We start from the raw sequence: 27,472 nt of genomic DNA on the forward strand, positions 1-27,472 counted from the left end.
GAGCTCCCTGAGTGGGCGGGGCCTTACCTGCTAGGTGAAAATGAACTCTCTTCGCATTGGCTGAGAGGAGTCAGTATATTTCCTCACCCACAAACAGAGTAGAGTGAGTTGAGTGTGCAGAGAGCATTGAGAAGGACAACAGGCTAATAAGAAAAACCTGTGGCATATAACTAGAAGATTGCAAGTGGATACTTGATAAGAGCACCAACTAAGGGTATGTATGTTTTTATTGTGTTTAACCTCTGTTTGTATTGGTATCTAACTTCAAAGCTGACCTAAGATTGTCATGTATTTTGAGAGGGCATGCTTTGTGGTTTGGTTGAGAATGAAGTTTGTGTTGTTATGAGTTTGCTTTTTAAGCACTCTGAAAGAACATCTAATATTTTATGATTTTTCATTTAAAATTATTTTTAGATATCCTTATACAGTAACCATGAATGACTAGAAAAGTCTTTGAAATGTATTGGTCAAAAGGTGTGGGAAGTCTGGGAACTCTGTTGGTGATATAATTGAAGTATTAAAAGGAGAGCTGAAGGATAATCTGACTTCTGGGAACTGAGTATAGGCTTGTTTTAGCACGCTGAAATTTTTGATGTGACCTCCTGTGTGATGTTTGTGCTTCACTGACCCTCTTGAAGAATAGTTGCCAGTAAAACAGAAGTATTTACTGTGTGCTGTATGGCTGAGTGTCTCTTTGAAGCATCTTTGGGATATACAATACAGCTAAATTAACCTCATTAAGGCCTAAGACAATTAATAATGAAAACACACACACACACACACAAAAAACATTTTGGATAGCCTCTGTTTCAGTTTGATGGTTTTAGGAAATGACTCAACGGCTTCTGTGTTTCTGAATGAGAGAAAGTCACATCCTAATGGCTCAATATGAGACTAACATAACTCAGATCTACTAAATTTCTGCTTCCCAAGATTTCCTCTCTTTTGGGGGCTCCTATGACATTCTATCTAGAAAAACAGGAAGCTATTGAAGTAGATAAAAAGATTGAGTTAGTTTAAGATGTGCCATTTGTAAGTTTATGCTTTGTTTTGTGTCACTGTACAAACATAATGTGTGAGTAATTTGAGGCAATGATGATGCAGTTGCTGTGCCAGCAGTGTGAGGAAAGACAAGGACACCAATGTTTTACTTCAGCAGTGAATCTGCCTGATTTTGTGCTTTTTATTACCCAACACAATGATTTCCGCTCAGCTGTACAGCCAGAGAGAACAAATCTGAGTTGCTATTTTACTCAAATCAAGTCATAAGAGTGTTAATTTGCAGCATTTTATTACAGAAACCTAATTAGGGTTATTAACTGTATAAATTTGACTTGGACAAGGACAATTCCTTGATCTTCATGATCTTAATGTGTGCATGGATCAGAGGCCTGTACCATGAAGCTGGTTTTGGTTCTGGATTACAGATCTAACAGGTGCTGAACCAATCAGCTGTGAGTAAAATGACATCTCTGAAATGTGTCTCTTAAAGCACACTTTACAAATAAAGTCTTAGAAATCCACAAAATTGACTCTTCATGATAAATTATTTATTTTAGAATATATGATATGATATTTCTTCCCAGTCTTGCTGACTAATTTTTATTTTTAATTAATCCTCCCATCTACAATTTTTCAGAGTGTCCTGTATATCTCTTTCAAGTCCACTCTTTAAATTTCCTAAAAATTTTATTGGATTAGTTGTATGTATCAATTATATATTTATTAATGGATGCATTTCCTTTTTTATTTATTTTATTTTAACTTCTGTTAATATCTTCTTACCTGTAAATATAATAATAATAATTTGTAATATATAGTAGCCTATGTTTATTGGTAATAGTTTTGAATTATAAAGTTTTCAATTCAAATAAATATAAAAGCTTTTATATTTTAAATAAATGTAAGCTTTTAAAATTAATAAGACTGTGCTTTCTTGTTGTGGGCCTGTATGAATTCACTTACACATCGAAATACCAGCTGTTTTATATATATATATATTTGATCACATTAAGAATTTGTTTGCAGCTGTCCTCTTGAGCTCCCGTAGCAGCCGCTGTTTCTTCTTGTTGTGTAAATGTCTTTTAATTGCTTCATAATTTTACAGTTATCCCTTGTATTGTGTAAATCATGTGTTTTAAGTCTTCATGATTTCATGCTGAACTCTTGAGCAGTGTAAATGCATTTTAACTTTTTTATATATATATATTTAAAACAATATCTTGTGTAGAATGAATTTAAATTCTTATTTTCATAATCATCAGCATTCAGCAGAGAGGTAAATCCCGCTGAGACTCTCGCGAGAAGTGAATCGCGTTCTGTCACATGATTGGTTGTGCGCTGCAAACGTCACTCATTCATGTGCACGAGCGCGTAATCTAATCTTAAAGTCAGGATCGAAGCCTGAGTTGACAGAAAGTTGAGGAGCTGCATCATGGTACCAATTAACCCTGAGTTCGTTCATTGACCTTCATGGTACAGGCCTCAGATTTCAAGTCTAGGTGAAGGCTGGAGAAGTAAACAAAGAATACAGTGGCGTCCAAAAGTCTGAGACCATATTGAAATCTGGGATTTTTATTTCATTTATACCTGCAAATAAACAGGATTTTTGAATTTTAAGAAATTTTAATACAAAAATGATTATGTAAAAAGGACAAGCAATATTTAAGAATCTGTGCTATTACTACTTTACAAATCAAATAAGCAAATATTTGACAAAATAAGTGACATTGACCATGTTTACTCCATTGTACAAAAGGTCCAGGTATCCTTGCTTCCATTGAACTTTCGCTCAAATTATGTTGATTACATAATCTATAATGGAAAAAACATTTAAAAACGTGAAATAGAAGTGTTTCTGCCATACTTCTGCACCATTCTGTACGTGCTTATGTCTGAAGACCGATAACACCACAAAGTAGACCTCATTGGAAATATGTTTCCAGTAAAGTTCTGCAGAGTTTCTGTTTGTCTTATTAAAGGCTCCCTGTGTATGTGAAGAATTCATATGTAGGCAGATGTTTGTGCTTTTCCCCCAGACAATCTGTTTCCTTTGAACATTGTCAGAGTCTTAACAGACAAATTATGACTCATTTCAAGAGAAAGACGACCCACTTCCTTAAGTTCTGCATTTGTCTTGGGAATCTCATTGCACACTTTTGATTTGTGTGTGATAAAACCTTGCCCCAGATACACTACTAGTATATCATAGGAAGATTCATTATTAATACTGTATATATTAAAATGTCAGATCTGAACAAATGTTGAGGCAGATTTATTGGTTTTCAAATTCATTTAATCTTTTGTGTTAATTTATTTTAAATGTATGTCACTGTTTCTTTCAAACAGAACTCATACTGAAGACATCAGGAAACAGAGATGGCAGTCAGTTCATTTAATCGTGGACAATGGGCCTCCCAGTCCTTGCGTGTAACAGCAAAGGAACTCTCCATTGTTGGTGTGCGTGGCAAAAACACTGCCATTGCAGAGCGATTCTCAAAGTAAGCAAAGCGTTACATTTGCATATCTAAATCTCATCTCATTTGTCTTGTCATTTGTCCTCTCTCATTTGCTTTCACTTTAGCATATCTTGTAGTGTTATAAAACACCCATCTTTTCGTTTCACTCCAGATGCCTGCAAATGCCTTTCTAACTACTTATCCAGATCCTTTCCTACTTGTTTTGAAGGTGAAGTGTATGATTTGTGTGCCACTAGAGTCACCAAAACGAAGTACAAAGAAAAATAAAAATAAAATATTTTTTTCAAAAAGGTTTCCAGAATATTTCCCCATTTTCCATTGGTCAGTCAAAAAGATAGTCCCACCCCAATCTCACACCAATGGTTGAGCCAATGTTGCTTTGTCCGCCTGTTTATAATGCTCAAACAAAAGTTTTTATGTTTTTCGGGGGAACTACAGTACATGGCTTATGGTTGTCTTGTCATTTTAATTGGGGATAGGTGAAAATATTCCAATCTAATTGCTGCTGCCCATTTTAGCGTGGACGTCCTGTATTTTGGCCGAAATGAGGATGTCTCATACGGGACGCCTTTTATCTTGGTGATCCTGTATTTTAGCAGAGAGTGAAACATCCCGTATTGAAGGCTTTGTGTCCTGTATTAAAGTATAAAAAGGTTGGATGGTTAGACGAGGACCCGCGTCCTGTGATGAAACGCTCAAAATATTCAACTTTATCGCATTTTGGTTTCGTATGAGTTACTGCACCTTAGCGCATCTATTTGGGTAAGTTAAGCCAATGTCTGTATTATTATAAGAGGTTTGCAGTGCTTTGTTTGCCCTGTAACATATTAATAACATATAGGTGTGTTTCTGACTGAGGATTATTGGTCCCTCCTGCCCACCCTCCAAGACCTGCTTATCTCCAGAGTGAGGAAACATACAGGTAGAATCACTCTGGACCCCACACACCCTGCCCACTCCCTCTTTGAACTGTTGCCCTCTGGCCGGTGCTAGAGCACTGAGCGCCAGGACATCCCGGCACAAGAACAGTTTTTACCCTTACTTTTAAAATCGAATTAGTTGACCTACTTCTTTATGCACATAAATCTGCACTTTTGTAAAGTACAGTTGAATAAAGAAGAATGGCTTAAATTTAACAGGCTCCAAGTTCACCAGAGGTAACACTAATCACCCTCATGGTTACGTCACAAAAATCTCAATTATCAAACAGCTACAACAAAACAATAACAACAACAGTCATAAGAATTAAAATGAAATACATTTTTAAATAAAAAAAAAAACTATTATTTTACTACATAAGTTACCTTGTTTTGACCAAATAAACTTTATGGGTATTCCACTCAGCCGCAATTTTGTACTTGGTAATTTTGAGTTAGTAGTACTCGAAGCCAAAGTTTAAAGAACTTATGTATTTGAGTTATGATTCCAAAATGTGACATTTCAAGTAATGTTTAATTAGGACCACTTAAATCTTTTTATTAATGACAACTTTAGGATTTAGAGCGTAACGGTAACTTAATTAAAACTAGTAAGGATAGTAAAAACTGGGGGCCTGGGTAGCTCAGCGAGTATTGACGCTGACTACCACCCCTGGAGTCGCGAGTTCGAATCCAGGGTGTGCTGAGTGACTCCAGCCAGGTTTCCTAAGCAACCAAATTGGCCCAGTTGCTAGGAAGGGTAGAGTCACATGGGGTATCCTCCTCGTGGTCGCAATTAGTGGTTCTCGCTCTCAGTGGGGTGCGTGGTAAGTTGTGCATGGATCACGGAGAGTAGCATGAGCCTCCACATGCTGTGAGTCTCCGCGGTGTCATGCACAGCGAGCCACGTGATAAGATGTGCGGATTGACTGTCTCAGAAGCGGAGGCAACTGAGACTTGTCCTCCACCACCCGGATTAAGATGAGTAACCGCGCCACCACGAGGACCTACTAAGTAGTGGGAATTGGGCATTCCAAATTGGGAGAAAAGGGGATAAAAAAATAATAATAATAGTAAAAACTTAATCTTAAATTGTGTAAGATATTTTTTGTATAATTTGAGATTACTATTAGTACTTACAGTGCTCAGACCATTTACCACATGAACAATTAAACTGCCTTCAGGACTCCCCCATAGTGCAATAATGTATAAATATGTCATGTACATATGTAAATTCACTCCTGTTTAATTAATTAACTTGTACATACCCCTACCTTGCACATATATTACCAATTACACATGCATATACTTGCGGTCGACCGATATATCGCCGAGGCAGATAAATCGGCCGATATTCGGACTTTTTTAATTATCGGCATCAGCAGATACATTTTCCTGTTTGGCTGATTTGTTTCTTGAGAGCGCTGAGAATCGGCTGCTTGCATGTGAAGCAACTGTGACATGTAAACGACCAGTCACGGTTTGTATTGTTGTTATGTACCATCGTGTTACTACACGATGGTCTATTAGTTACTACTAAGAGTTTTTTTTTTTTTTATTAGTTACTACTAATAGACCGGTGTGCAACACATTAATTTAAATGGTCCACATATCAGAGCCGCGACAGACGCGTTTGAGCTCGTAATGTTAAAGTGCTCGCCTGTTTCATTCTCCTTCTCTCTCCTCGACAGTTCCCTGTAACTTTTAACTGTCTTGTCTAATGATAAAAAGACAAATATCAATAAAACTAATATAATATACAGTCTGCATATATGCGCATATCTCGTTTAAACTGATGTAATAAACCAACCTTGCACAACTTCAGCAGATCCAGCATCATGTGGAGCGTTTATAAATCTTCCTCTGAAGCACGTCTCTCCTCAACAGTTCCCTGTAACTTTTCTAATGATAAAAGGCAAATATCAGTAAAACTTGTAATATATACTGTTTGCAAATATGCAGAAATCTCGTTTAAACACATGTAATTCATGAACCTCATGGAAATCCAGCGTTTTCTTCCCGTCGAGGGCTCACCCAATATCCTCCTCTGAATTGCGTATTCTATCAGCCAGAATCAAAAACTTCAGGATCAAAAGTTCCTCTGATTCACAAAACATGATGGTCATTCCATAACAATCCAAGCAAGCGATCCAGGCCGTTTAAACTGTCAGGAGATTGAGGCTCTTGCTGGATCTGCACAAGTGCGTGAGTGCATCTTCAAGGCTGCGTCCGAAACCAGGAAAATGCTGCCGCTGGAGGCTGTATACGGAGATACGTTATGAATAAGGTGCTTTTCAAGCTGTTTGGAGACTAGTTTCCTTAAGAGTTCCATTCATTCCAAACAGATGTCATTTAAAGGTGTACTCAGCGATTCCTGAGAAACACTGTTGATATTCGTACTCAACTGCCAAAACAAACACACCCCTCCCTTCAGTGCTCCTTTAGTTTATATTCGTCTGACCTTTTCCTCTTGGTCTGTTTCTCAGTCACTTGTCCTCCTTGTAGTTTAGAAGTTCACGTCAGCCAGATTTGCCGTTGCTCTTCTTATAAATATCCCTCTCGCTCCACCCCCCTCACCCCCCCATCCTGTGAACGTGCAATAACCACCCCCTGTGTGGGTGCATCGTGCCGCCCCCCTGCAAGATGCCACCCTGGGCAACTGCACATGTCGCCCATGCTTAAATCTGCCACTGACTGTATGTACAATTGGTTTGATTCGGTATTTCTTGAGTAAATGCAATTGTTAATGCGCACATGCCATCCATGGTTGTTGGACTACTGTGTGTACTGTTATTTCCTTCCTAATATATTAACAATTTCTTCATGTGCAAATAAATTACTAACATTTGATGGCTAAACAGAAATCTGAAGAAACTGCTATCTACCATTTAAAATACAAAATAATTTTTTAATTTTGTGTGAAATTGAGTAAATATAGTGCTAAATAAGAATTGAGCAATTTTATGTTTATTTACTGTTGGTTTATATATTGGTATTGTATTGGCCTATCGGCCACCCTGCTCTCTGGATATCGACATTGGCCATTAAAAAAAAAACATATAGTACATATGCCATTCTATGTTATATGTCCTGTTTTTTTTTTTTTTTTTTTTTTTTTTTTGTATGTCTATTTATACTCTTGCCTTGTTTTATATTTTGTGTCTCACTGTAATTTTCTGTGTGCACTTGTTTCTCCTATCATCAAAAAAATTCCTTGTGTACATGAGAACACTTGGCAATAAAGCACATTCTGATTCATTCAGAACTGATTATCTCTCTGCCCTGTTTACCTTCCACTGTGAGAGTTTTGTAGGGCTGAAATGTGTAATAAAACTCACTTTTGAAGTCATTTTTATTGAAAATTCTGTTTGTAACGATCCTACTGCATGGCCATCATTATTGTATTAAATTCGTAGTGCCCTGTAAAGGTATTATGCCGTTTGGAGAGCAGTATGTTTTCTCATCGCAAAACCTGACGTATAACAACCGTTGCACACATCAAATTATGAAAAAACCACAAGATCCGATCTGACCATTCAGACTGAGACGCATTAAGATAAATCAGATTTTAATCGGATTCCAAACCGGATCCCCAAACAATCGGATTTCCGAATGTGGTTTGGATGAGGCTTGTAAAAATTGGATTTAATGTGTTTTTGTCCTGTTCAGACTACAAATAACTAAACGGATTTGAGTGACTGCTTCCAAAAAATCTGATTTTTTTTCTGCCTGTGTCAACATAGCCTAAATTAGCGTGTTTCCTGTGTAGATCATCAGTCTGGATTTGCTCCAGTCCGTCTTCTCTTTTTCGAGAGAATGTCTTTTCCAGTCTTCTGTCTCTGGCGTCGTCTTCACTCATACACCAATGACTTCATAAAATCAAGGACTGTTGACTTGCGAGCTGAATTAGTCAGCATCAAAGAAATCAAATCTGAGGATTAAATGATTTTATAATCTGACCCTTGACCTGTACTACAGTAAGTGTGGACAACGTATCATGTGGTTTTTTGGCATAGGGCTGTTTTTCCTCTCTTAATATATGTTAAAATTATTTTTTTTCATTTGTTTAGCTTTCCAACTAACCTTCATTCAAAGCCAACAATTACAGGTGTTTGTGTCATGGTTATGGTGGGATGTCTTTAACTCGTTTTTCAACTCATTTTTCAAGTTGCTTGGAATTGGAATGCCATGGAATTCCTTTGAAATCAGATTGAATTTCCTGTTTTCAGTGGCTGAGAATTTTGTAAATCCCCCAAAAGTTTTTTTTTTTTTTTTTTTTTTTTTTTGGCATGCAATTAAAAAAAAATGAAATATATATAATTTAACTAAATTTAAGTTGCGCTGCTACATATGACCGCTAGAGGCCGCCAATGATCAAAAGTGATCCTCCCTTATTTGTCAGGTTAAACTAGAGTGCGATTAAGTCTTTAAACTCCGAGCAGACAAGCATAAGTAAAACAATAAAAACACCACCTGTTGTTTGGTCAGTTTTTAATTATAGTGCTTAAAATACACCGAAACCAGCCACTGTTCAAGAGTGTGAGAACAGGAGACTGGAGAACAAAGCTGATTTAACTTTACCACGGCATCTCTTCACAGGTACCAGAAGGCAGCGGAGGAAACAAGTGCAGACAAGAAAAAAGTACGATTTTCATCCTCTTCTTTCATTTTCTTTCCTTTTTCTTATGAGTTATCATCTGCATCCATCCTTTTTTTCTTTCTTTCTTAATTATGAATTGTCTGTCTTTCTATCTGTCTATCACTCCTTATCTATCTATCTATCTATCCATCTCTGTCTATCTATCTATCTATCACTCCTTTCTTTTCTATCTATCTATCCATCTATCTATCTATCTCTCCTTTCTTTTCTATATATCTATCTATCCATCCATCATTTCTTTTTCTTTCTTAATTATGAATCATCCATCCATCCATATGAATCATCCATCCATCATTTCTTTCTTTCTTTCTTTCTTTCTTAATAATGAATCATCCATCCATCCATCATTTCTTTCTTTCTTTCTTAATAATGAATCATCCATCCATCCATCCATCATTTCTTTCTTTCTTTCTTTCTTAATAATGAATCATCCATCCATCCATCATTTCTTTCTTTCTTTCTTTCTTAATAATGAATCATCCATCCATCCATCATTTCTTTCTTTCTTTCTTTCTTAATAATGAATCATCCATCCATCATTTCTTTCTTTCTTTCTTTCTTTCTTAATAATGAATCATCCATCCATCATTTATTTCTTTCTTTCTTTCTTAATAATGAATCATCCATCCATCCATCATTTATTTCTTTCTTTCTTTCTTAATTATGAATCATCCATCCATCCATCATTTCTTTTTCTTTCTTTCTTAATAATGAATCATCCATCCATCCATCATTTCTTTCTTTCTTTCTTAATAATGAATCATCCATCCATCCATCCATCATTTCTTTCTTTCTTTCTTTCTTAATAATGAATCATCCATCCATCCATCATTTCTTTCTTTCTTTCTTTCTTAATAATGAATCATCCATCCATCCATCATTTCTTTCTTTCTTTCTTTCTTAATAATGAATCATCCATCCATCATTTCTTTCTTTCTTTCTTTCTTAATAATGAATCATCCATCCATCATTTCTTTCTTTCTTTCTTTCTTTCTTAATAATGAATCATCCATCCATCATTTCTTTCTTTCTTTCTTTCTTTCTTAATAATGAATCATCCATCCATCCATCATTTATTTCTTTCTTTCTTTCTTAATTATGAATCATCCATCCATCCATCATTTCTTTCTTTCTTTCTTTCTTAATTATGAGTTATCTATCCATCCCGCCCTCTCTCCTTTCTTTCTTTATGATGAGTTATCTATCTCATTTTGAACTCACAACAAACTCAAATACTTCTCTATTCAACTGCTGCTGCTTAGACACATGCAGTCTGTGTCCAGTCATCTTAATCCCTGTTTAGACGTCTTAATCTGCAGGTAATTCCCATGCACTTTACATAACTGGTCTAGTCAATCTGCATCCTCGGTATGGTAGTGTGTGTCTGGAGCTGGACTTCTCCATAAATACTTGGAAAAAACGTCAGTGAATGGTGTGAGAGAGTTTGTTAGGATGGAGTTACTGAATGAAGATGTGTAGAATGACCTTTGTGTGGATGTAGGTAGGACAGACTGTTTTTAAAACGGCCTGAAAATTTATTTTTTTGGATGTTTAGGCTGAGGTTTTGTAATTGGACGAGTCAGTTCAGGAAATTGATGTCTAAATCTGCCTAAAATAGGTCTAAAATAAGGGACACGAACTTGTAGAGCATTTCTATATAGTTTATAAGTACAGTAGCTTTACTTGTAGTTGTCTTGTCACTATGAGAAAGTATTTTAACATTGAAAAAATTACACACCAACTTTAAGTGTTAAAAATGAATATATATAATTTATATATGTGATGTTCAGAATTTTGGATGCAAATATTTTAGCAGTGATTGAAATTTTAGTTTAGTCTAATTTTGCCTATTTATATTTCATTAACAACAAAAACATAGATATTTTAGAATTTATTTATTTTTTTTTCAATTAATTGGAGAATTTTTTACATTTTTCTTTGCAGTGACGAAGTATGTGATGTCCACCACCTATTTCTGCTTTCACAGACTGTCTCTTTCCCTGTTTTCTTGTCACTACTCCCCCTTTTTATGTTCTTTCTAGTTTTTCTGACCTGCTGTAAGGGGGCTGGCCTTGTTCCCTCATGCAGATAGTTTCTAAACACTAGCATCTGGTGCAGACCCCCCCCCATTCATTTTAACCAGTGCAGGCTGAAGAAGCCACTCCTTCCATTCACCAGGTTTTTCAAGCTTTTGTAGTCAAACAAACTATCACTTTTTTTTGCCAGATGCTATTAATCCACCTTGACAAAACACTGCAACTTGTGTTTCTCTTCTATTGGTTTTCTGTGAAGAGTTTAGGTTATTAGAACAGAGTAGATCAGAATTGCCTCCTAGACTTTCTAGATCAGTCATTTCATTAATGTATTTTGTTCTCTCTCTAGAATATAAATTTTATTCAAACTGTTAAACATTTTCTCCAATTTGTAGCTGTCTTTTTCAGAAATCTTGCTTGAATGAACTATTTTATATTGTTTAAAAAAAAACATTGTCTTAATTTTAGCATGTTGTATGAACTCAGTCAGCTCATATCATAGGAATAGATCAATACAAGTCAGAGTCCATTGTCTGGATTGTCTTGTCTCAAGAGTTTAGACTGTAAAAATTGAGCAACTCAGTCTTAGTGAGTCTCTTTGTTCTGAACAGTCTCCGGAGAAATCAACTCCCTCCATGCGCAACGGCAGTCTAAGTGTCCTGAAACAGCTGTGGGAGCAGCCGTCAGCTGCGTCTAGTGTTCCAGCTAAAAAACCTACATCTCAAGAACCACAAACTCACTCCAGACTACAGGAGAACCATCAGCAACACAATTCAACTACTGTGAATTCCTCGGATGAGCCTGTGAACACTAAGACCGCTGAATCCATTTCATTCAGGCCTATTCACACCCCACAGGAGTCTACGGACATCACACAAAAAGTCCAGCTTGTTGCCGGTACAGAACCCCTATTAGACAGCAACAGTGAACAGCAGATGGAGAAGTGGAAGCAGAGAGATGTTGAGACTCCAGGGGCTGCAGTGGTGTCCACCGTGCACATCAAAAAACCCACCGTGCCTCTCAACAGTCTGAAGATGATGTTTGAGAAAGGAGAGACCCTCCAGAATGAAGTAAGTGGAACTATAATAATTCTCTGAGGTTGGTACCTAGTATCTAGATTGGGAAGCTTGTTGGATGAGTAAGTCACGTTATTGGAACGTTTGAACAAGATGCCTCTCAAGAAGATGATAACTGAAATACCATTGTAGAACTATTATTCTATATTATGTTTTGCTTGCTGAAAACCTTGTATTTAAAATGTTGGAAGAGCAGAGACTGATCATTTTGTTAGCCACATGGTCTGCAATCATGAAGATGCCACCATTCTCTCTCTTCCAGCTCTCCCTCTGGGCTCTGTCGACATTTCAGTAAGTTTACTGCTCTGCTACATAGCCTGCTGTGGAGCTATTGTTGTTTTTGTGGTCTGTAGCTTTGCATTAAATTAGTGGTGCTTGCTAAGACAAGCATCACTATTATGCTTTGGAGTTTAAAACAACCCTAACCCTAAGTATTAAACTTTGGTAGGTAACTTGTCCTGCACTGTTTGTACTACAGACAGGATTGATTCCTCAAATAATGCAGCTTGTTGTTAGAGAGGTGTGATTACTTTTGTAAGCATTCAGACTTGCAAGCTTTCTCTGGTGGACAATAAAATTAAATTGCATAATCTTTAACAATTAAATTAATAAAACTTGAATAAACGTAGGTTTTGTTAAAGATTATGCAATTTAATTGAATGTAATTTGTTATGAAACTGAAATGTGTAAATCTTAAAAATTAGCGAAATGTTTTTTTTTTGAGTTTAGCAAACATAGAGTAATGCTCTGAAAAACAGTCTGAACACCTTAGCAACAGCATAACAACGCCCTGGCAAACACCAAGAACACTTTAGCAACCACTCGGAAACCCCTTAGCGTTCACTTAGCAACCACATAACAATGTGCTGAAAACTACACAGAACACCTTACCAACCGCTTAGCAATGCCCCTGCTTTCTAAAGACTGCACTCTTTAAAAATAAAAATAAAAAATGTTAGCCTATTTTTAAGATTTACAATTTCATAACAAAATTCCATCAAATTGATTTGTGTAATGTTTAACAAAGTTAAATTATTAAAACTTATATAATTATTATTATTATTTATTTTTTTTATTATTGGTATTTTATTAAAGATTTCTCAATGGAATTTTGTTATAAAACTGAAATGTGTAAATCTTAAAATAGAGTTTTTTTTTTTTTTAGTGTGATTGGACATCAATAGATTAATCACACTTATTTAATTTTATTGACCGTAATATCTTTTATAAATAAGACAAACGGATCATTATATAGTTTTGGGGGGTAGAAAGAGTTTGTTTTGGTTTTAGTACAATGACAATATAAAAGCCAATTATTTTACTTTGGAAAAAGTTTGGAAACATGTTTTATTTTTACCATCAGACTTTCTATTTTTCTTGCACAGTATAATTGGGTCTTTATACATGAGATTATATAGCTGCCTTCATATTTAATGTAATTTGTTATGAAATTGAAATGTGTAAATCTTAAAAATTGGCTAAAATATTTTTTGAGTGTACTTTACCTATAGTAGTGCTCTGAAAAACAGTCTGAACATCTAAGCAACTGCATAGCAACACCCTGGCAAACACCCAGAACACTCTAGCAACCTCTCGTAAAACCCTTAGCATTCACTTAGCAACCGCATAGCAATGCCCTGGCAACCACCCAAACACTCTAGCTTCCACCTAGAAACACCCTAGCAACCACAAAGAAACAAGCTGAAAACCAGTCCGAACGCGTGCAACAGCATAGCAACATCCTGGCAGCCACCCAGAACACTCTGGCAACCGCCTAGAAACACCCTAGCAACCATATAGCAACTTGCTGAAAACCACTCTAAACACAGCAACAGCATAGCAGAGCCATCCTGAACACTGCAACTGGCTAGCAGTGTGCTGATAACCATTCAGAACACCTTAACAACAATATAGCAACACCCTGGTAACACATTGAGACTTTACAAGCAACACTCAAGTTTTCTTCAGAAAAAGTAAACATTCTTTATTTGATGTTTTTCAAACATGGCTTTGAAGTTCTTTTGAAACAAGAAAAATTGTACTTTACTCGATTAGGTTTAAAGCTCTGATCTACTGTATTGTTGTGGTTAGAAGGTTTCAGGACTCTAGCCTGTGTGGTCAAAGAGGATATAAATAAACCTTCCCCTGGAATCTTTTCACTAATCCCTTCATTTCATCCCTTCATCTGACGTTTCAAAGACATCACACTTAATGGTTGTGTTCAGAATAAATCAGGACTTTACTGTACACAGTGGTGTCTTGTCTCTTCCGTGGACTGTGAAGGAAACCGTGCCCAACATTTCATCTGGAAATGAGAGAGAGAGTGTAGGTGGAGAGCAAGGAAGGATTGAAAATTTCTCCATTGTCCCATCATCATCACCACCAGTGGTTCCAAACATCCCACAATGCAATGAACAAAGCTGGGCTCCATACCATAGTTAGTGGTTCATCTCATTCGCACCGTTTGTATTACAGATATAAATTATACCTCAAATCATGTGACTTGTTATGGAGAGGTTCCTCTTGCTATTTTTGTAAAACAATCAAACGTAATATATATTTGTTTTTTTTTTTATAGTGGATAATACGGGTGAAGCAATCCAATAGACTTGCATTGAAGGAGGGACCCGAGCCGTATCTAGGGACCAGAATATCATAGAGACTTGGGGTTGGCCTATTTTGAAAACCCTAGAAACCACCTAGCTATGCCCTAGCAACAATCCATAACACCTTAGCATTGTGGAAACCAATCACATTTTATTCAGATGATGTAAACATCTACTCTCACTGAGCACTTTATTAGGAACACTACACTAATTGTAGTTAAAGATTTGTCAGCTGCACATTTATGCTGCGAATTTTCTGTACTACCACATCCCAAAGGTGTTCTGTTGGATTCAGATCCAGTGACTGGGAAGGTCACTGAAGAACAGTGAACTCATTGTCATGTTCATGAAATCAGTTTGAGATTACTTTTGCTTTGTGACATGATGCATTATCTTCCTGTAAGTAGCCATTAGAAGATGGGTAAATTGTGGCCATGAAGGGATGCACATGGTCAGCAACAAATAGACTGTGGCATTCAAGCAATGATTGATTGGTATTAACGAGCCCAAAGTGAGCCAAGAAAACATTCCCCACACTATACCGCTGCCATCAGCCTAAACTGTTGACACAAGGCAGGTTGGGTCCATGGATTCATGCTGTTGACTCCAAATTCTGACTCTACCATCTGTGTGCCTCAGCAGAAATCAAGATTCATCAGACCAGGCTACGTTTTTCCAGTCTTTAACTGTCTAGTTTTGGTGAGCCTGTTCCGATTGCAGCCTCAGCTTTCTGTTCTTGGCTGACAGAAGTGGAAACCGACATGGTCTTCTGCTGTTGTAGCCCATCCTCAAGGTTTGATGTTGTGTGCATTCTGAGATGTTATTCTACTCACTACAATTGCACAGAGGAGTTTTCTGAGTTACCTTAGCCTTTTTGTTAGCTCAAACCAGTTTGGCCATTCTCCGTTGACCTCTCTCATCAACAAGGCGTTTCCATCCTCAGAACTGCCGCTCACTGGATGTTTTTGGCACCATTCTGAGTAAACTCGAGACTGTTGTGTGTAAAAATCCCTGGAGATCAGCAGTTACAGAAATACTCAAACATGCACGTCTGGCACCAAAAATCATACCACGGTCGAAATCACTGAGATCAAATTTTTCCCTAATCTGATGGTTGATGTGAACATTAACTGAAGCTCCTGAACCATATCTGCATGATTTTATGCATTGCACTGCTGCCACGTGATTGGTTGATTAGATAATTGTATGAATAAGTAGATGTACAGGTGTTCCTAATAAAGTGTGCAGTGAGTTTATTTCTCCTTTGTTTTTTCCCTTCATTTGTCTTTGTCTTTTAAGAGCAGTTTCATAGCTTCATTCCTTCTGTCATGAGATGCTCTTGTGTGCGCTGAGACAGAACATTCCTCTTTTACAACTTGAGGAGCACTTGAGTTTAACCGGCTAAACCAGAGCTCCTCAACCTCCCAGAAGACCTTTCCATCATCTGACCAGGATGAGGCTGCTCTCGCTGAGACATGACTGTGCTCTCACCGGCGGCTGATGTCATGGGATCAGCCTCCACATGACCGCCACAGGGTTGGAGGAATGATATCTCTTTGAAAACTCAAACTCTCTCCTTTTTAACCTGAGGGATGGTCATGAGGGAGAGAAACTGACTGAAAATAAGTGAATTCATCTTTTATTTTTTATTTATTTATTTATTTTTATCTGCTGCAGAGGTTTGCTTTATGCATGTCTGCTGGATTTTACATTTGGGCTGCTTTGAGAGTCGAATAAGCTGAGTAATAAGCTGTTTTAAAAGGCAGTTAAAGGAATAGTTCACCCAAAAATGAAAATTCTCTCATAATTTACTCACCCTCATGCCATTCCAGATGTGTATGACTGACTTTCTTCTGCTGAATAAACAAATATTTTTAAGAGTATTTCAGCATAATGCAAGTAAATGGGTACCAAATGTTGAAGCTCCAAAAGCACGTGAAGGCAGCAAAAAAGTAATTCATACGACTTCAGTGGTGTAATCTATATCTTCAGAAGTGATATGATAGGTGTGGGTGAGAAACAGATCAATATTTAGGCAATGTTTTACTATCAGTCTCCACTTTCACATTCTTCTTTTGTTTTTGGCAATTTGCATTATTTTTGCATGTCGCCACCTACTGGGAAGGGAGGAGAATTTATAGTAAAACAGGACTTGAATATTAATCTGTTTCTCACCCACACTGAAATCATATCGCCTCTGTAGATATGGATTTAACCACCACAAAATCTGAACAAAATGACAAAAATAACAAATCTCTGTTGAACGTTGTTAGTAAACAAATTAAAACAATTTAGTGAGTGTGAGAAATGTTTTAGCGAGACATGTATACGAGTGTGTGCATTGAGCCATGGTTCTCATGTGGGCGATGCATGTTCAAATCTATCTTATCTCTCCGATCTCCTTGTAATGAAATGGTACAACGGCAAAATAAATTGTAAATATATCCAAGTAATCAGTGAAGAGCAAATGTAAAAACAAAATAGTCAGTAGACACACGTGTTGATGTGCCCTACACATTTCATCTTTTGTCACAAATTTCATCCTCAGACGACAAAAGGACACTCCTAATTTTTGGCAGCCCGTGGCTCAGATGTTCCTATCTTTTGTGTGTTTTTGTGTCTCTTGTCTGAAACCGTGCCCCCTGTGGTTGTGCTGCCATTGAATTTTGTACTGTTTGTTTCCATCTCGCATGGTGTTAGAAGAGGTTCAAGCAGCAGCCCTTGCCCCCCCCCCCCCAAACCCCACCCTCTCAGTCCTCCCCCTTCTATCTCTCCTGCTGTTGCCAGCAAAACACTGGCATGATCCCCATCTCTAATCTGGCTCTCTGAACACTGCTGGGCTTTAGTCAGACAGACTCTGCTCTGTAAATCTCCAGGAATCACTGTGGACTGAGCGCTGTGTCTGTCTGGTTTTAAATAGGTAAGACCATGTGGCTTTCACATTGATAATGATATAGTTGTAACTGGAAACTCTTATGTGGGATGATGTCAGTTGGGCTTTCGGTTTAGTTCCTGTTTCGCAGCATTCCTGAGAACAATGACAATGGTTACAGCAGAGTTTTGCAAGGATGTATTTCTGTTGAGATTGGTAACAGCGCATATGTTACAGAACAATATTTGCAAGGCACTTTTTGGAAAATTAATGATTGTGTTGGCTATGTTGTTTATTTTGAGAATGTTAACAGTGTTGCAGAATTATATATGCTAACCATGTCTTTAAAAATTCATGACTTGAAGAGCTTAGTTCTCTAATTATCACAGTTGTCTAAAACCGAAAAGACAGTTCAAGATATAAAAGGTATAATACTCCACCAAAAATGGCAAATATGTTTTATTTTTCCCCTTTTAATAACTAATTTTATTGTGTTGTAATGGTGAAAAACAAGCACGAGCAGAAGTTAAAAGGTCTTTTTATATATCATATGATTAAATGTTACCAATGATTGTAATGTAATTATCTTATTGAAAAGTTATTGATAAAAAAAATTACTTTTGGAAAAAAATAAATAAATAAAATTTGGGTGCTTAGGAGACCTGGCTGGAGTCACTCAGCACACCCTGGATTCAAACTCGCGACTAGAGGGGTAGTAGTCGGCGTCTATACTCACTGAGCTACCCAGGCCCCCGCATTATATCGTTTATAACTAAAAAAAACAACTTGCTTTTGGTGCCACTCTGTGGACATTTCACCTGGAAACTGGAGCCCAACCATTCAACAACACTTCCAGCTTTGCCCACTGGGGCAGTGGTTTGAATTTCAGTAAGCACAGAACGATTTCAGCTGAAGAACTTTTGACCTATTGTTGCCGAATTCACAGTGAGATCAGTCTGGGATGAGGGTTGCTGGGTCAGTCCAACATCTTGTGCCTGTCCATGGCTGTCGCTAAGAGCTCATTACAGGATTATTAATACCAGCAGAGGAGAAGCTGGCAGGGCAGAGCAGTGAAAAACATTTAAACACTGCTGTCACAACTTGAGAATAGCTCTCGTCACCCTTGACATTTCACTTTTGTTTCTTTGAATTCATATTCATTGTACTGCCATCATGTGGTGTCATATTATTCAGTGTTGACATATATAATTGCTTATTGTAATTTTTCTTGTATTATTTCTTATAAATATTTCATTGCTTTGGCTATTAAATAACATTGGTGTTATGTTTATGTACTTTGAAGATCAGTGCACTAATCAGTTTGCTGTATATCTAGTATAAGTGTTCTATACAGCGCTTAAAGTCAACACGAGCAAATGCTTCCATATTTCCAAGTTAAACAGATATTCAGCAGGAAAAAGATTTAGGTTAGGACTTAATTTTATTAATTGAAAATGAATTGGATCATGAAATGTGGGCATTACCAAAATGGAGCCAGGTGATTGAAGGGGAGGGGTTGAAAAATAAGAGGGCTTGTTGACTAGCTGAAAAGCAAAGTAATTTAGATGCACGGCAATTTTTTATTTTATTTGGAATAATATGATGGATCAGTCATGCACAATAAGACCAGGAACATGTAATGATGAATTAAATAGGGTCAAGTTTGATTTTATGTTGACTTCAAAGGGATAGTTAATCCAAAAATGTAAATTCTCTCATCATTTACTCACCCTCATGCCATCCCAGATGTGTATGACCTTCTTCTGCAGAACACAAAGATTTTTAGAAGAATATTTCAGCTCTGTAGGTCTATACAGTGCAAGTGAATGATGATCAGACATTTGTAGCTCAAAATCACAAAGGCACCATAAAAGTAATCCATACAACTCCAGTGGTTTAATCCATGTCTTCAGTAGTGATATGATGAGTGTGCATGAGAAATAGAGCAATGTTTAAGTCCTTTTTTTCTATAAATCTACACTTTATTAATAGTAAAACCATGGTTAATTTTCATTAGGGTCATTAACTAAAAACATCCTTTTATCTAATCAACATTTTAACTTAATACCTGCACTATTACGCTACATGCACCGACATAAAATGCATTTCAAACTCTACTGCACTTATAGTCAATATTTGGAAGTTGTACATCACTATAGGAGGAACTTTGCTATTAAAATGGTTGCGAGGGATGTTGTGACGCTGTTCGAGTGTTTTAATCATATGCGGTAATCACACATCTTCATCAGCAGAGTAGGGAAACATATCGTTGGCAACGAACACCCCAATTGCTTTAATAATTGTTTTATGCCTGTCCAAATTAGCACTGAGTGCTTCCTTAAAAACGAAAGGGAGTGTGTGCATTTTCGGCTCATCTGCGGCTCTGTGATCTGTACCCGGTGATTTCGGCGTAAGTGATCATATGTCGATGTATTACCAGTATACAGCACTCGTGTCGAGCGATTTCTGCAAACAGTGCCTGTTTTGTAAATGTTTTTTGACCATCGCTGTTGTAATTGACTGCAAAAAGACTAAAGCCTGTCTTGCTGGACTCAAAACTGTCTTTCTTTGGTAGCACCCCTGCGTAAAGTTTTTGGGAGCATGTTTGCACCCCAGCTCTGTTGTTACAGTCTTTTTAATGGTGTATTTGTTCTGTGTGTAGCCCTCTTCGTTAACACGTTTCTTTGTCTGTTTAGGTGTCCAGAGAGCCTTGTAAGACTGGAGACAGTGGATCTGAGAATATGGAACCGGGAGACAGAGGTACAGAGGACATCACAAACCAAACACTAAACACACACAGTTTATAATAGTTTGTGAAATATGTTTCCAGTTACAAGACCCCTTTCCAACATATCCTGAACTTCCTGCTTCCGTTTTGTAACACTGTATGAATCAACTTTTATGATCATGATGACCGCAGGTCTTTTGCGAGTTCTGTGGAAATTCCCTTCTTCCATTGTCTCTCTCTGAACTTATGGCTCTTATTTTCTCTGGCTCGCATAGTTTTTTAAAATGTATTATTGTGCTAGTTATCCAGAACTCCCTTGACTGATTTCATGCTTTCTTTATTTCCATGATCTACAGAAAGTCTTGACTCTGGAGTGAAAATGGTGGAATCCACCCCTCTCAGGGACCGTATGGCCATGTACAAGGCAGCTGTGACTAAGCTTGATCTCTCTTCCTCCCCCACTGTATGTCACTACTCCCTATTTCACAATACATCACTCCCCCGATTGCTGTCCTTCCATAAGTCTTCATTAAATAACACGGGTTCGCTTTATTGGCATAGAGGACACTTTCCAAATCAAATCACTTTATTGTCACTACACCATATATTCATAGTAAGGCAACAGTGTGTGAAAGTCTTGGGTGTGTGCTCCACCAACATTGCAGTAATGTTGTGCTAGTATAAGTCAATATGTACAATATACAAAATTCATGATACACATAATATGTAGTATACAAAATGTACAAGTGCTTTAAATTGTTCCAGTTAGAATGGCAGAATGCAGAAAGCAATAACACTTTATAATAAGATCCTATATGTTAACATTAGTTATTACATGGCTCTCTGGTATACTCTATTCTGATTGATCAATCCTGCCATCCAGCAGTCTGATGTTTCTAAATAAAATAATACTTCACCGGTAATCCGGATATTGCGAGTCATCTTTCCTGCTTCTCATATCACACTGCAATCTTTTCAAATAAGCTAATAAAATAATATAAACTCAAATCAATATTTCATGTCTTTTTATTTGGCAAGCAGACGTGTAATCAGTGGTATAATGAACAGCCAGATGTTATTTTTTGCGATATAAACGCCAACAGACCTCTGCTGTATACCTGCAGGTTTAATTCAGCTGTTTCTGTAGACTCCACAGTCTCTTCTCGCATAATGATGTAATTTCAACTCAAATCATTATTTCACATCCATTTATTTGGTAGCTGGTCATGTAATAAGCAGTATAATGTACAGTCAGCCGGTCATTATCGCCAAATAACTTCAGGGTGATCCAAGGCCCCTCCGCTTCTCGTCAGGGTTTTTGCGATAATGATGGACTGGCTGTACATTTATTCTTTACTTACAGTATGTTGAAATTAGATTAATACATGCTGTAAAAATATTGCTCATCCTTAGTTCATGTTAACTAACGCATTAACATACACAGCCTTTTTGTAAAGTGTTACCCATAATGTGTTGAAATCTTCACAGTAAACTCTATGTAACATGCATGGTGTGAAATGTGCTGGATGCACATTCGTGTCCGATAACCCTTTCCCTTTTGTGTTGTGCTAGAGTGAACCAGCAGACAATGAAGTTCGCAGTCACAGTGGGAAACAGAAGGAAAATGTGCCGCCACTCTCTGCTGATGTGGTGAGAACCGTCATTGCACTTTAGCTGAACTAAGATGGTGTATGATCTGTTATTGTGAAGGGTACTGGCACTGCTGGTCTCACTCACTTGGTCTCTTTCTCTATTTGTCTCTACAGGGTTCTGATACCATCAGAAAAAGCCCCATTACAGACAGGAATGGTGAGTTTCTTTGACACATATACCTCTATGGTTTTGTATTGAGAACTTTAAGGTACTAATGTGACCATCTAATGGAGCTCATCATGGTTTATGTAAAGGAATATTCCGGGCTCAAAACAAGTTGAAGGTGCACTCAGTAACTTTTATTCGTGTCATCTTGGACTTACAGTGACACCTAGTGGTGTGGATGCAGCATAATTCAAAACCAATAGTTTTCAGTTACAGATGCCATTGTAGAAATTCACTATTCACAATCAGCCATGATTAATTTAATCCAAGAGTGAAAGTGTCAAATAACAAAATGGTTAAGCGAGTAATATTCAGCAGGTCATGTGATTGTAAATGGCAGCCTCATGAGGGCACCCCTGCCTCACGTAGAATAAAAGAGCTTGTGAGTGCTCATGATTTTATACATGCGTTTCAAAATGACAATTAATTTCTTTAGGAGTCAATGTTTTTTAATGGAGAAAAAATTACTGGGTGCACCTTTTAAGCACAATCGATAGCATTTGTGTCATAATGTTGAATGATGCAAAAAAATTATATTCCTACTCCCTTAAAGGTATTAATGAAATAAATGTCCTGAGATATCTCACCGGTCTCTGTGACAGCTGTAGACTTTGTAAACAACAAACAAAATGTGTCCGCGGACCACGGACATTGATGCTTTTCACCTGTCAATCATTTTGCTCATTCTCATAGTGTTGTATTTGAAGCGGATCATTGAGGCTATGATTCATAATGTTTGTCAGTTGAGGGCGTTATTGCGCCACTGTTGAATTTGACAGCAACAGGAACAAACAATGCTGCTCTTTTGTTCAGTTTTGGTCTCAAAATTATCTTTGGAGGGTGGGGTTGTGGAAATTCAATGGCTCAGTCGTGAAAGCTTCAGAACGCTAAAATCACTTACAGCACCTTTAAAAAGGAAATCAAGATTACAGTGAGACACTTACAATGGAAGTGAATGGGGCCAATGTTTGGAGGGAAAAATGTGAAGCTCATAATTTTATAAAAGCACTTACATTAAATTCTCCTGTAAAAACTTGTGTATTATCTAAGTAGTAAAGTTGCTTAAATCTTCATTTTTGTGGTTGACCTGTATTAGAGTTTACCCCGTAATGTCGTCATGGCAATGAAGCTGTAAAATTGGATATAACTTAGAAAAGTTCAGTAAGTGATTTTTAGCACACTAAAATCATGCTGACATGCATATTGTTCACATCTTGTGGCTAACTTTTGAAACAGTGTGTGATTTAATGTTTAGGGATTGGCCCCATTCACTTTCATTGTAAGTGCCTCACAGGAACCTCGATTTGTGGGTTTTTTTTTTTTTCTTCTTTTTTCTTTTTTTTTTTAAGAAAAGGAGGGATGAGTCAATTCATTTGATTTTTGTAGCACAAATGGTATAGATTTAGCTTAACATTTATTGAAGTTAATACATAGATGAAAACCATAATTTTCTCTCATGGAACACAAAAAGAGAAACTTTGAAGAATGTTCCTGCAGTTCTTTTCCATATAAAGAAAGCACATAGTAACCATGGGCTGCAAAGGTAAAGAAAGAACAGTAAAGTACCATATAAGTTCATATGACTTGTGTGCTGTGCTGATAATCTTACCTTTCAGAATTTTCATTGTCGGGTGAACTATTCCTTTAAGGACCCAAACTCAGATATTTGATAATTTGATATTAATCTTGTTAATGCCCTCTAGTGTTGAACTCTGTCCATTATCAAAAGTGACCTTTATCTCCATTTGCAGGCTCTGTTGTGAGTCCTGAGCAAAACCATCCTAAAGCTGTCAGGGTGAGTATTCAGTAAAAATAAAAATAAAATTCTGATCTAAAACAATTCTGTTTGTATTTTTAAGGTTGGTATCCAGAAATTCAGACATAAATTGTGTGACTTTTACTTAAAAATCTGTATGATTGTTGATGCTCATGTAGATGTTCCGTTTGCCTGTTCGTGAAACCTGCGTGATGTGCCTTAAGACTGTGTACCCTCTAGAAAAGCTTGTAGCGAATCAGCTGATTTACCACAACTCCTGCTTCCGCTGTGCCTACTGCAACACTAAACTCAGGTAAGGGTACAAGACTCGGTGATGTTCTGTTTAGTAACTGCAGATCTGCTCATATGGTTCATTTCTAACCTCTCAACTTATGTTTTGCCGCCCTCTTCTGGCCAGTCTGGTGAACTACGCCTCTTTGCACAACAATGTCTACTGTAAGCCACACTTCTGCCAGCTGTTCAAAGCCAAGGGGAACTACGACGAGGGTTTTGGCCACCGTCCCCATAAGGAGCTTTGGGAGGTGCGAGGAGAGGAAGCTGAGGAACAAGTCAAGGAATCTTCCCCAGAAACAACCTCCAGTCCCACATTAGAGGAGTCTCCGCTTGTCAAGGTTAACGTTCTTGCGGCAACTTTGGAGACCAGGGCCCAGACTGCCTCTGAGAGGATGGAAAAGCCATTGGAGGCAGGACGGCTGAAAATATCCTGGCCCCCACAGTCTGAAGGAGAAGAAAGCACAACCCTTGCATGTACTTACGGTAGTGCTGTCAAACCCATCCGGCCAAAGTGGCCTCCAGAGGGCGATGCTGTTTCAAGCAACTCAGATGCTTCTGATCTTCCAAAGATTCGCAGGAGTGTCTCCCTCAAAGAGAGAAGCAAACCATTTTCAGTCTTCAGCTCAGCTAATATGCCAGTTGCTCAGCCCAGCGGGAGAAGATCTCCATGCCAAAGATCTCCATCAAATGAAAAGTCCAAATCAGAGGAAATGTCACCTGTTTCCTCACCCACAGACACTCTTATCTCTTCTGAGGACATGACTGAAATGAACCAATCAGAAGAGGAAACTGTGGAAGGAAACAAGGAGAAAGATGATGAGGAAAGAATGGAACAAGAGGAAGAGTGTAAAGAGGAAGTGGAAGAGGAACATTCCTCTTTGAAAAGCAAAAGCAGCCCGCTGGAAAACAGTCCTGCCTCATCGTCTGAGAGCGAGTCTGGCTTGGATTCAGAGCAGAACCAGGCCTCTCAGGATGTGGGCTTCTGGGATGGAGAGGAGGCAGGGGAAGATCGAAGTGACATCACTGTTGAGGATCTGATTAAGAGGAACCGTCATTATGATGATGAGGACGAAGATGATGTTGTCTGAGTGAAAAAAATAAATGGTGGTTCCTCCTTTCTCTGCTTTTTTTTTTGTTAGGAGCACCTATGTATTATGTTGTCTTGGAGTTTCTGTCCTTCTTCGTGCAATTAATTTCTTAAGCTTTTAAATGTGCCTATAAATGTATGTAACTGAACAACAAATCTAATAGTTGTTTAGAAAGTTTCTTAAAAGAAAAAGAACTAAGGGATAGTTCACCTAAAAATAAAAATTCCACCCTCATGATGTTCCATACCTGTGTTTTGTGGAACACAAAAGATGTTTGGCAGAATGCTGAGAACTGACAGCCTCAGTCACCATTCACATTTCATTATATGGAGAAAAAAAAATGCAATGAAAGTGAATGGTGACTGAGGATTACAATCCGCCTAACATCTCTTGTGCTCCACAAAAGAAGGGTCATACAGGTTTGGAACAACATGAGAGTGAGTAGATGGTGAAATAATTATTTTTGGGTGAGCTATCCCTTTAAGACATCTGCAAGTCTAGTTTTGAGTTTTTAAATAATTTGGTACCTTTTCTATGTTCTTTTATATATTAATGGACTGTAGAATATTTTATGCTGCTTTGTTCAATATCAGAAAAATATAATGCATCTTAAAAACAATGGAACAAGAATAGACCGATTATGTTTTTGATATTGCTTTTAAGAATTTAAGATTTGATCATTAGGCCTATCAATGTTCAGTTTGTAAAAAGGAGATGTTAGGCAGAATGTTAGCCTCAGTCACCATTCACTTTCATTGCATCTCTTTTAGCACAATGAATGTCAATGGTGACAAGCTAATATTATGCCTAACATCTCCTTTTTGTGTTTTGTTGTCCACTAAAGAAAGAAATGGTTTGAAACAACATAAAGGTGAGAAAATAATGACAGAAATTAAATTTTTTGGGGTGAACTATCCCTTTAAGTACTTGGAGGCTTCAATTTTGCGGATTGGAAGAAGTGTTTTTGTTAAGTTAAAACACTTTATTTGGTCTACCACTACTGTAATGCACTATGATGTACTTTGTATACTATAAACCTACCGCCTGTACCACATTTAAACGATTTGCAACTTTTGAATGTTTTACTTTATTGCAAAATACTATTATTTAATTACATTTTAAATGTTGTTTTTATCATGGGACCAAATATCTTGGAATACTGTTGTTTCAAATAAATTTACTACTAAAGTATCTTGTGCCAGAAAGCAGTTGTTTTAATATTTCCTCCATACAACTCGGTACAGCTTCCTAGGCCCCCCTCTAAAACCGCCCCTGATGCAGAAGAAAAAAAACATTACTAGATGTTAATGGACTTTATGCATGGAAGGTAGCCTATGTATTTCCGGTCAAAGCTCAGGGGGCTAACAATCTTCTGGTATTGTATCCAGCTTACGCAAAGTGTCAAGAGTTGTAGCAAACTACTATTCTTTCTAAAATAAAGCGATTTTTCACAACCAATGTGATTTTATTAAGTAAAAGTAAAAATGATCTCCGTAATGAGCTCCAAAAGTGTAAATACAAAGTATTTACATCCAGCGATTTTACAGTGATTTACAAGTAAGAAATACAGCAACACATGGGATTTGAGAGCACAAACTATCACCTGAAGTCAACGATGTGGGACAGTTGCTCCGTTGCTCGGCTGAGGTTTTAGTGCAGGGCGACAAAACATTGAGAACATGACACACAGTACTGATTTTTTTGCAAATTATTATATCCCCCCTCCCCAGGTCAAAACATGAGATTACACATAAGTAAAGCACTACTGAGAAAAAAACAACAGTGCCATAGGTAATCACAGCAGTTCTGATTTAGGGCCATATAGCATGACTGTGAGTGTGATATTGCTTATATAACAGTTCAATGAATAAATAAATGTAAAAAATAGGAAAAACTGAGTACGGTCATAAAAAACGCATTTGTGTATGGAACTACTTTAAGTGACGGATCAGAATCTGTCATTGCTGGTTCAGACCAAATGATGCGCCAAGCCTCCGTTAGTAATTCAAAAATGTCACTTTAGAAATAGTATCATGGCTTGGGTTGTTTCTAACAAGTTATTGGAGAAAAAAGGATGTGTGTGTGTGTAGAGAGAGAGAGAGAGAGAGAGAGAGAGAGATGGAGCATGTGCGCTCACCTGTTGCC

General features: G+C 37.4%; 1 protein-coding gene across 3 annotated transcripts; it reads left to right on the forward strand.

The window, feature by feature from the left end:
* The first annotated feature begins 77 nt into the window (after positions 1 to 77).
* LOC127419494 (LIM domain and actin-binding protein 1-like) lies at positions 78 to 26,037 on the forward strand. 3 transcript variants are annotated; one of them, XM_051660925.1, is made up of 11 exons: positions 78 to 214; positions 3,349 to 3,500; positions 8,996 to 9,038; positions 11,701 to 12,159; positions 20,340 to 20,403; positions 20,728 to 20,834; positions 21,944 to 22,021; positions 22,138 to 22,180; positions 23,941 to 23,984; positions 24,125 to 24,258; positions 24,364 to 26,037. In XM_051660925.1, exons 2-11 carry the CDS (start codon positions 3,379 to 3,381, stop codon positions 25,325 to 25,327), a joined length of 2,058 nt encoding a protein of 685 aa, XP_051516885.1. In that variant the 5' UTR covers positions 78 to 214; positions 3,349 to 3,378; the 3' UTR covers positions 25,328 to 26,037. The 3 variants fall into 3 exon arrangements, with proteins under 3 accessions (XP_051516885.1, XP_051516886.1, XP_051516887.1); XM_051660926.1 differs by lacking the exons at positions 78 to 214; positions 3,349 to 3,500 and adding an exon at positions 8,202 to 8,373; XM_051660927.1 differs by lacking the exons at positions 78 to 214; positions 3,349 to 3,500; positions 8,996 to 9,038 and adding an exon at positions 10,425 to 10,553.
* Positions 26,038 to 27,472: the final 1,435 nt, after the last annotated feature.

Source organism: Myxocyprinus asiaticus, chromosome 28 (genome assembly GCF_019703515.2).
Source record: "Myxocyprinus asiaticus isolate MX2 ecotype Aquarium Trade chromosome 28, UBuf_Myxa_2, whole genome shotgun sequence".
In the NCBI taxonomy this organism is placed as follows: Eukaryota; Metazoa; Chordata; class Actinopteri; order Cypriniformes; family Catostomidae; genus Myxocyprinus; species Myxocyprinus asiaticus.

What these genes read in the sequence shown, in the direction of transcription:
- LOC127419494 (XM_051660925.1), top strand. Translation starts at nt 3,379, where the DNA reads ATGGCAGTCAGTTCATTTAATCGTGGACAATGGGCCTCCCAGTCCTTG. An exon ending in ACCATCCTAAAGCTGTCAGG is followed by an intron (nt 23,985 to 24,124) that starts GTGAGTATTCAG and finishes ATGCTCATGTAG; the next exon opens with ATGTTCCGTTTGCCTGTTCG. An exon ending in TACTGCAACACTAAACTCAG is followed by an intron (nt 24,259 to 24,363) that starts GTAAGGGTACAA and finishes TCTTCTGGCCAG; the next exon opens with TCTGGTGAACTACGCCTCTT.